Source organism: Schistocerca nitens, chromosome 6 (assembly GCF_023898315.1).
Source record: "Schistocerca nitens isolate TAMUIC-IGC-003100 chromosome 6, iqSchNite1.1, whole genome shotgun sequence".
NCBI classification, from domain to species: domain Eukaryota; kingdom Metazoa; phylum Arthropoda; class Insecta; order Orthoptera; family Acrididae; genus Schistocerca; species Schistocerca nitens.
In genome coordinates, this window is record NC_064619.1 from 391,138,737 (window position 1) to 391,150,191 (window position 11,455).

At 36.3% G+C, this 11,455-nt stretch overlaps 1 protein-coding gene across 2 annotated transcripts in view; it reads right to left on the bottom strand.

The window, feature by feature from the left end:
• LOC126262413 (ubiquitin-conjugating enzyme E2 T-like) overlaps positions 1–11,089 on the bottom strand; it is a 50,802-nt gene extending 39,713 nt beyond the window's left edge. The window contains exons 1-2 of one of the 2 annotated variants that reach the window (XM_049959040.1): positions 10,828–11,047; positions 10,677–10,746 (exon numbers count right to left, since the gene is read on the bottom strand). In XM_049959040.1, coding sequence (XP_049814997.1) covers positions 10,677–10,746; positions 10,828–10,936 — 179 coding nt within the window. In that variant the 5' untranslated portion in view covers positions 10,937–11,047. Of the gene's footprint in view, positions 1–10,676; positions 10,747–10,827 lie in introns of both variants that reach the window. The other variant, XM_049959041.1, reaches the window with a different exon arrangement.
• Positions 11,090–11,455: the final 366 nt, after the last annotated feature.

Genomic DNA, 11,455 nt, shown 5'->3' on the forward strand with positions numbered 1-11,455 from the left:
TAGTCCAAATTACAAAACAGAACAGAATAACACAGAAGTTCCATGGTTCTTCTGTGTGCTTTCACTGCGACTTCCATGGATCGAAGTACTTGTCGGTGCTGTTTGACCCGTCTCTACAGTCTTCTCACGACAAACTTCACACACACACACACACACACACACACACACACACACACACACACACACACACACACACACACACACACACAGTGACGTGAAGTAGATAGGGTTCCTTTTTCCCACTCACATCTAAAATATCGTGAGTTCGAGATGGTGGAAGGCCGAGTGGTTCTAGAATTTACACAGACATTCTCGAATCACCACAATTCCACCAAACAGCAGAAGAAACTTGACTGAATATTATTAGGGCCACTAATGAAGACAATTGAACCACAATAGTTATCCATCAAATAGACTTAATTCCGTTTAATTTTATACTTGTTTGTCTTAAGCAAAAACAAGACTACACATTCTGTACAAATATGTTCAAGAAAGAGTTTTAAGTTTTCCATTCACGCTATCTGCTTTATAAATGCTTTGCAATGATTCTTCCAGTAATTTCTCTGTTAACATCATGTTTGAGCCATTATTTACGATTCTGGGATTAAATACTGTCTTTCTACAATTTGAAGCAAATTAGTCTGCATATTTTATTGTTACCGATTGTCTGTCATGGTCAGGTTAGTTACCGACCATTAATTTTACAGCTTCTCAAATAAACAGTTGTCAAGGGCTGCTGCAGAATTTCTTCAATTCTCAATGGAAATTTTACTTTGGCAAATAATCTTAAATCACACGTCAGGAACTCTAGGTGCTCTTGGACAGAACTTTGACGGAAAATCAACAGCAGTCTCCACACAAAATGATTTTTCAGATAAGTTAGCAAATGTTATTGAAACTTTCATCTGCTTTATGAAGCTCATGATACTTCCTGATGTTGGGCTGCACACTGTCAGAATTACAAGTTTGTGAGTTTGCTCATAAACTATCTTGACACAGCATTCAAAGAGCTGTTCAACCCAACATTCATTAACATGAAGGGCTTAGGCTTCACTTTTTGCATACACAGTCCCTTTTGCCACCCACACCCTTTCCTTCTGATTATACTGCAGTATAATAGTGGCTTGCGTTCATGTAGATGAAATAGTTCAACTTCAGTGATTCATGTCATGTTCCGATATGCACAATACATCTGGTGGTGAGCCATCGGCCGTTTTGTTTTCTTGTATGGATGTTAGAATTTAATCTTTTTATAAATGGGGAGCTTCTGATATTTTGATGGAAGATAGTAAATAAGTGTTCTTTAATACCTATAGCTTTGTCCAAGCTGCAGTATTTTATTTCGCTAGTACACAAAGGAAATACAGACATTGGCTTAAGCGGATATTGATTGAAATCAATGGGCAAAGTTGAAAATTTGTGCCAGATCGGGATTCAAACCCTGGTCTCCTGCTTACTAAGCAGTTGCTCTGACCACTAAGCCACCTGGACATTGCAACTGCACAATCTACTGTAGCACACCTCCCATCAGACCCAATTTCCCAACTTATCCATACATTACTAATATAGTGGTCCTTGCCCATTATCCTCATTATTCGCGGCATTTCACTGATTTGAGTAGGAGTTCAAGCCTGGTGTGCATACAAATATGTATATACATATGTGAGGTTTCTTTTCTTTGGGACATGTCTGAAAGAACTGCTAATCTCAAAAAGGAATGAGGGGTTGAATACCACATAAAATCAAAATTTTTTGAAGCTCTGCTCAAAAATCACATTGTAATCAATGATCATTCAACTTTTTGGACATTATGAATAGTCAGTACTAAAGGATGAAAACAGGTTGAAGAACTCTATTTTTCATGTTACATTGTCCATTTCCAAAGGCTACAAACAGATAAAGGCATATTATGTAGATACAGACTGAAGACAAGTTACTTTCTATTTTAGTTAGACACAATGACTTACTAGTTAAGTTTTTAATTTATTACTATTGCCTCAGTTCCTTTCTCTAACTATTTCACAAAAACAGCAGACAAATAACAAGCTTGTATAAAATTTGTAGTATTATTTTTCTGTGATTATTTTGCGTGAAAAAGCATTTTGTAGTTAGATATTTTTATTTGCTTTTTAACAAAAATTTGAAAAAGTTTCTAATTTTTTATGCCACAACCACAAATGCTCTTTCAGAAAATTCAAATGACCAATTTATGTAGTAGGCACAATATAACATTTACCATAAACATTAATTGACAACAGCTAAGGTTTTAGTATTTAATGAACCCACTGACCATTTTTAATTGACCAATATGTTCATAAATACTCTTTCTATAATGTTTTGATCTGTAAGTCGATTCCTTTCAGAAACAGTACGATTCAAAGAACATATCAATCCCTCAGCACAGAACTTCCTATCAACAATAAACATTTTTGGGCTACAAATGACAAGTATGGCATACTCCCTCTGCTCAGATTCCAAAAAGGAAAGTATCATTACTTCTGGGTAGTGAATGACAACAGGGTCATTACTGTTTCAGCAATACTTTACTCATTCTCATATCATTTCTAATTGTTAGGATCATTACTACAATAGCTCTGATCGCTCTTGCCATTTCCTATAACACCCCAATATTTCAAAGAAATGGAAATAAAGAAACATTACTTGTTTCTGCACCACTGCTATTACAAATTGATAGCTATACTAGTTCTTTTCAACTGCATGCTCCTCAACATACTGTGTAGATCTTGTCACACTCTTGAGTAGTGTCATAAGAGTGGACGAAGTGTTACATGTAACATCTTAATTCAGAGCTAAAAAGTGGCTCACAAGTGAGGAATCTTGTATATGACTGAAGCATCATTCCAGACTAAGTTATGTCGTACATGTCATGGTTAGAATCCAAATGAAGAGGCTACTTGCAGGACCAGTAGTTACCACAAGTAACCACTCGAAATGAAACACTATCCACCTTATCATGATTTTCATTGTGTCCCCTAAACCGTTTTTAAGGGCAAATCATTTGGTAGACAGATTGTAGACTGATTATTATACCACGGCTGCAGTTGAAATAGTTACTAGTAAAAAATATATGTACACTGATCAGCCACAACATTATGACTACCGACCTACTATTGATATAAACTCGTCCAGGCGATAGCAGTGTGACTGCTAGTCAGATTACACATACAATGCATGTAGTATATCAGTGAGTGTGCTATGTAGAATGGGGAAGGTGCGCAATCTGAGTTTGAGTGAGGGCAGATTGTGACTGTCCAGAGGCTTGGCGCGAGAATTTCGGAAATTAAACAACTTCTTGGGTGTTTGAGGAATGCTGTGGTGTCTTCAGCAAGTGGTGAAACCATAACCAGACGTGGTGAAGTTGTGAGCTGTTGCAGAACTAACATCAGACTTCAATGCTGGGCACAGTATACATATGTCTGAACACACAACGCACTGAACACTCCTAACAACAGGCCTCCACAGCCAACGACCCATGCGTGTGCCAATGTTAACACCATGACATCAGCAACTACGACTGAAACAGGCACGTTACCATTAGCAATGGATGTTGGTGCAGTGTCAGAGCATTGCATGATCGGATGAACCCTGATACCTTCATCATGCCAATGAGAGGGGGCAAATCTGTCGTCTTCCAGGGGTACAGCTCCTTGACATCTTTACTATGGCATGGAGACAAGCTGGTGATGGCTCCATTATACTCTGGGAACATTCATGTAGGCATCCATGGGTTCAGTAGAGCTTGTGCAAGATGGCGACGGAGTATTGTACACTGGTTGCAGACCACACACATCCCTTCATGACAATCGTGTTTCCTAACAGCAGTGGAATTTTTCAACAAGATAATGTGTCATATCACAAGGCCAGGAAAGTGATGGAGTGGTTCGAGGAACACAGTAAAAAGTTCCAATTTATGTGCTGCCAACCCCCCCCCCCCCCCAACTCACCAGATCTGAATCCGATTGAACACATCTGGGATGTGACTGAACATGGAGTCTATGTTCATCACCCCCCCCCCTCCCCGGAATTTATGAGAATTAGGTGACGTGTGTGCAGATGTGGTGCCAACTCCCTACAGCAACCTACCAAGGCCTCATTGTTTCCATGCCACCGCACACTGCCATTGTTATCAACGCCAAAGGTGGACATACCGGCTATTAGGTGGGTGGTGGTTATGTCCTGACTGACCAGTGTATGTGGTGTCTTTTCTTGGGACATGTCCATAACAACAGACGCCATTTTTGATCAAGCAGCTACTATGAATATGACACAAAGGAAATACAGACATTGGCTGTGAGCTGGTATTAATTGAAATCAATGGGGAAAGTGCAAAATTTTTTATTCTAGGTATCTTTACACATATAACGCAAAAGTTTAGAGTCATATAATCCTTCCATCTTTGTTATGTTGCTATGTTTATCATCAGAAAAATAGAAATAAAAATTAAAATCAGTTATTTCAGAAACCAGTTATTTTGAGCAGTTGCAACTGTCAGGTTAAACTGGAGATGAATACAACTGTTATCACAGGTGCCATCACTAAACATGCCACTTGGCTTGAAATGTACTAGTTACTTGGTAATCATCACTCAAAGATTTATTTACCAGTTCTAATATTCCCATTACACGAATACTAACCAGCAAAGAGGCCTTCTAGGTCTTCTCTGAACTTTCCTTTCTGGCTGTATCCTGCATCTTACACCCTGTCATGTCACAATGGGTCAGAACTTGTTTATTGGCCTTTATGCTTTTGTCCAGTCTTCAAAAAATTTCCAGTTTTTGAAAGCACTGAATGAAATCAAATTTATGGCAACCACTCACCTACAGCTGATCTATGTATGGTGGATAACAACACTCAACACTCTTTAATGACTGTTTTCAAAGATTACATATATATCATTTTGGCTTTGATATGACATTATTCAAGGCCAACAGGTTATATCCTATTCTTCAGCATACCCCAGTTTCCAAACACATTTAGCAATTGCGAAGCATTACTGGTGTAAATGCACTTTCCATAAATAAGAACAATATTTTTGAATAACTTGTGATGATAAGCAGTTCAGGAAGCTATTCCTTTAATTCATGTGAGATTTCTACTACCTTTTTCATAACTGGATCTACACCCAGCGCACAGTACGAGAAGGAAGTAAGTTAACACGATGTTCCTGCAATGAGGAAGCAACTTCACAGATTAGCTACAATACCCCATTTATATAAATAACAGGTGTACTTCCTTTCCCAACAGACATTTCCCTTGTTATAATATGAAACAAGATTGTTAACTAATGAAATTCTACATCAATACTGTTAAAAGATATCTGCTTTGATGATCTATACTATGATGTCCAGGGAAACCCTCCATCCTCTTTAACAGTTAAAGATTTCTGATAGTCTGTGAAGCCTTCTTAGCACATGGGATTTTAGAGCACAACAAAATAATAATTTTCTTCCCTACTTCACATAATGGAACTCATTTATAAAATTAATGAACAAAAAATGATTTGAGGACATGGTTGTCTAATAAACAAATAAATGACGCAATCCAGTTGCGAAGGGCATACCACAGTATTGCTGAAATGCCGAAACAAGTTTGTATTTGCAATACAAATTTCAGATGTATGATGGTGGCTAGTATAAAAATTCGATGTGTGGCATTGCGAAATGATGTCAATTACACTGTTAAAAAGAAAAACTGTGACAGTTGTAAGAACAAAATAACAAAGCTCAAAAAGCTTGTGTGAAGTTTACAATTTATCATCAGTTTGTTGAAAACTGATATCAAGAAACTTAAAGAAGAAACAAGTGTACTGAACATGGCAAAATCGCGGCATGGAAGTTCGACTTCGACGCAGAACTGGACAGAAGTAAAGTTCAAAAGATGTGAACAAATAAACGTGGACCACCCACATTAGATTGGTTTTCTGGAAACAATTTAGTAATAAACACAGAAAAAACGCACTTACATACAGTGCAAAATATATGTCCACTAACACCAGACAGAGTTGTTTACCAGAACCCTTCAAAATGTAAGCGTTACACAATTTCTTGAAATATGGATCCAAGAAGATCTAAGATGGATCCAACATGCCAAATACATTACAATTTAACTGAATATCATTGGTTATACTATCAAAAGTCTTTCTGTTGCACATTGAAAGAGACACTAAAAAAATGTATCCTTCACCCAGGCAGAATCTTTTCAGGAAATGCATCTGCCAACAAAAGTTGTTTTATATGCCAAAAGAAAATTTGAAGAGCCATAGAAAATGCACTGCCTCAAGAAGCTCATGCAAGCCCTTATTTAAGAAACTTCACTTCTTTCCACTACTGAGTCATTCCATGTCAAATCAACACACCTATTTTACCTCACCCTCTTTCCTGATAGTTGGTATACTTATAGTGGGCACTGAGACTAAGAAAAATACCAAATTTCAATTTTTCATCTCAAACCATTCCTGAAATATGGCTATGTAAACTTTCCAAAAACCAGCCAAAAATGTGTGAACGGACTTTTTTAAATTGTCCTAGGAGCTGCCCTAATTGAGCTAGAGAACTGGGAAAGGTGTCATTTTGCAGCATTTTGCATGCTCTTTCCAGGGATATACAACAAAACATAGCTATAATTAATAACCTTTTTCAAAATACTAATTTATATTTTGATTTAATTTTAATTTTTTTACAAAAAGTACATAATTGAACATTTTCAAAATATTTCCATAACTACTTCATACTATTGTAAATCACATGGCAAAATATAAATCTGGGATGATGATAGGTTCATTGTTAAAAAAAATTATTCTGGACTCTTTGTTTTTCACTAACGGCCTTAGTTTGACCAAATTGACCTTTAACAAACAGGAATTTCTTTAAAATATACTGAAAGGTAAGTAAAAAAAGTATTAGAAATATCAAAACATCACCTTATTAAACCAGAACTAATCAGCATATTTTATAATTAAGTTGATCGCTCATCTTAATTTCATACAATTTCACTAACAGTATATTAACCGATATAACAAACTGAAATAAAGTATGAATAAGCACAAGTATTTACATAATAGTTCTGGTCCATGATGTTTGAAATGGAACTATTAAACAAATTAAATACGTAATGCTTGTTTTTGAGTAACAGGTATCTGTACAAAGCTAAATTTAACACAATAGGTACAAACAATAATTTTGAAACAACTTTCTATAAAATATACATTAACACTAACCTGAGACAAAAAATTAAGTTTTGAGTTGAAAGCAGTTTCCCAATAAATTGTCTTGGAACTTCACATATTACATTTTAATAAAGCTGACTGGGTTTGGTTTACATCACTTTCATTAAGAATGAATGTTCTCCCTGTCAGAGTAAATGTATTCACTTTTGTGAGAACACCCACAACTGACACCTACAGGACATATGCATGTGCAGGATAAGAGAATGACTTAGCTGGTCCACATGGATGAAGAAAAGTTATTTTCACTTAATCAAGTTCCTCGTTTTTTTCTAAAATGTACCCAAGCCACCAATTTCTGCCATATACAGTGGCGACATAGCCTGATACATCTTGTAACTTCAGTTTGTCTGGTAATGTAGTTACTTCCCTCTCCCAACTCTGCATATCACCTGAGAAGTATTTGACTATTAATTTTGATGTAGTGTGGGGAATGAAAGCGTGAAATTGCTGTGTTCCTTTGACTGTCAATGCCTCTTCAAGTCAGCTACTTAAGAATATTTCTGAAGCAGCGTAGTCTTCTTGAGTGGAATATGCAAAATCAACATTTGTGATATTATCTACTGCCCACCCAAATAGATCTTGTGCGGTTTGGATCTGATTTTGGTATGGCCTTTGCAAACTTGCACAAGCTGCCAGTTTCTTTACTGAACCCCTACTCCATCACAAGGCCCTTTCCCATGTGCTGTGGCTGAAAAGTGCCACTCAGCTTTTATGTTGAAGTCTTCCTCATGAAGGCAATGGTTCAGGAAGTTTTTCTTATTTTTATACTGAGCGGCAGATCTGTCAGAATAATAGTAGGCCTATATCTTTTTTGGAATCTTTTGAAATTTATTTGTTGGATATGAAATTAGCTTCTTTTGAAAGGTGTAAATCGCAGTTGTATTGTGCTCCAGGCAATGAGAAACAATAAAAAAGCTCATATGCTCAAATTTGTCTTCCTGTTTGTAATATATAACAAAAGGATGAATGGTAATCTGTTGTCTTGTCCAGTGGAAACTGAGCTTCATCCTGTAGAACTATACTATAATTTTCTGAAAAATCACATATGGCAACAAATTCAGATTCCATAAGGTTTTCTCTTGTGGAGTTAAGGAATGTTCGTTGTTGCTTGGCAAGGAAGTCATGCCGAATCAAAGTCGACATCTTACTACAAAATAAATCTATGAATTCTTCGTAAGTTTTCTGGACAATTTTCAGATTACATCGGTCAACTGACATCCACTGCCGGAACAGAACTTTTTCAATTAAGTTTTCATGAAAAGAGTCTTTTAAAATTTTACATATGACAGTTTCTCCTGGGCTGTATTCACAGTTTCCTATGTTGCAATCAACTGATGATGGGTTGCAAAGCATTTTTGCAATGCACTGCTTATAATTGTTTAAGCTGCTGTTTGTTACTGTATTTAGTTTGGCATTTTCTATCATTAATTTTATGTTTTGGTGAGTTGTGCACACGCAGACAGTGTGTGTGCCACTCCGGCCAGCTAATACACAATGTTTTGGTCTCAACTCAGCAAATTTAGAGAAACCTATTTTTATGTTAGGAAACTTGTCTTTAAAATGCTTGTAAACTTCTTTAAGGTTACACAAAATAAGTCTTTTTGATATTTTTGTTTTGTTTCCACAATCTTTAATACCTGGCATTGCTCTGGTAACTTCATCATTTTCATAAAATGAATGTACAGTTTTGACAGTTTCTGTTGGTAAACACTTCCCTGGTTTTGGGTTTGGACCTTCCATGAATCCTTTATCTTTCAAAATTTTTTTGGACTGCCGAACAATGTAATTAGGAGCATTAAATTCCCTCATTATTTTCGTGACACTCCACTTTTCAGGTAAACTTGTAAGAATCATTAGTTTTTTTGCTCTACTTATAGAATTTTTAAAGTTTCTTTTAAGATTTTCAAGAACAGATTCATCAGTATCAGTATCTGACGAAGAAGTTTCAGGAGCAACAAAAAGTTTACATGTCATTGATGAGATTTTCTCACTTTTGATTTGGCGTAATGCCTAGATGTTAGTTTTCTCTTGTCAGTTGGGGACTCACCTAGTTCTTGAAGTGTTGTGTTAAATGTTTTAACAGCTACTGAAGTTGGAGTGAAGTCAGGCGCAACAATGACATCTACAAGAAGGTGGAGAAAATCTCAGAGATTAGGTCTTCTCATTTCTAGGGCAACTACACGGGATGGAAAAAACCAGACTAACCAAAAGAATATTAGACTACCTGTGGAAAAAGAAGACAATGACAAAAGATCTGGAAAGGTTCAACATTCAGGAAGTTCATATGCTAAATAGGGACACATTTTGAACCATGATTCAAAATTTGGAACGATTTCAAGTCGAAATAACTAAGAAGAGACTGAAAGAGTCTGGACAGATGAACAGAAGCAACAGCACAGCGTCCATATCAAGGAGTACTGGAGAAACAGGAAACATCAGAGAAAGAAGAAATGAAATTGCTGCATGATCCTGAATGGTCAATTGGCAAATAAAAAAATAAAAAGCCCTGCATACTTTCATCCTATTATGTCATATGGGATCATACTCTGGGGTAACTTGTCAAACCGAACAGAAGTTTATAGAGTGCAAAAGCGCCTAATAAAACCAATTTGAGGTGTACCTAAATTCTAAAACATCATGTAGACACCTGTTCAATGAACTGGATATTCTAAGCACTGCTTATTCCTTAATGTAGCCTGTTGCGCTTAATGTTTGTCTATTTCCAACCAACAGCTCAATACATAGTATCAATAATAGGAATATGAAAAATATCTACATAAAGACCTAAAAATCACCTCAATCAAAAAGGGTTCCAATGTTCAGGAATCCTTATTTCCAATAAATTGCCACCAACCATTAAAAACTTGGGTTTCAGATAAAGCACAGTTAAAACAAAACCCTTTCTACTCTACTGATGAATACATTAAAAGGGACTATTAAGTAAAATGTTTGTTACATTTCAATTTTGGTCACAACAGCTAAGATTTGATATTTTGCGTATGATAAGGTCATATTTAAAAAAAAGGCATAACTGTGTGTCAGTCTGACAGTGTATTATACAAATGCATAGTTTCGTGTAGATATATCTGATGAAATTTTCCCTGGCTTCAAGTGCATTAATTCTGTAAATATTAAGGGTCCGAGTAATGTTTCCACGTATACTGACAACCTCTCGACAAATGATTGAGGAAGTGCTTATTGTACTCACTTGTTGTTAAGTTTGATTTTTGGGTCTATGGAACGAGAACTGTCTACTTGCGAGTACGATCAATGTGCTGATAACACAAATGTAAGCATTTACTCGTATTTGTCATCAGTGTTAATTACAGAAAACGAAAAATACAATACCCAACATCTCATTCATTTTAATGTAACAATATCAGCAAACAGCAAAAATCGTAAGTTGACAACAGAACAGTTCGTAACTTACTTTTCTGGTATCTGAATTTCTAATTTAAAAACTCCCGCCTCATAAGCTGTTCCTTCCAAACCAACAATGCCTGGGGAAAAAACCCTCAGTATTAAGGCACAAACAATACGCTTTGCAACGATAAAATAAAAATAAACGAAACTTTATTTACTTGCGTCGAGCACATTAAAGTTGTCATCCTTAAGTGTACATGAAATACCGGATGGTGGACTCTTCACCATCAATTCAAGCTCTCGTTTTAATCTCGAAGCTTTTTGCATATTACCAAAATTGCGTATTGACACTATCACATTAGACACAACAGTAATTTCTAACTCCCGCTATCTGTCACTCCTACCAAAGTCTATGTCATCGTTGTTATCAAAGAATTAACAACGATTTGCTGGCAAGATACTCGTGCTATGTTCCCAAACGCAACGAAAATTTGCTCATGCATGCGCACCACCGTACTAGCATTGCCTACTCTTCTCAAACCGGAGCCATTCATAAGACAAAACCGCTTAGTTATTAAACAAACGGCCGGATTTGCACAAACGACGTCTCATTCATAATCAAAAACAAAGATGATTTATTTTCCAATACATGCTTTTGTACGTTTAATACATGCACACAAGAACGACTTAAAGATAGCTTCCCATTTACACAGCGAAATATCGACTTTCAACAACTGTCAAAAGTTACTGAACATGGAAACGAAACATTGTGCAGAACTTCGACGATGCAGAACGAAGGTAGATGACGGGACATATCGTTTGCACATATAAAGGGCTATGCTATGA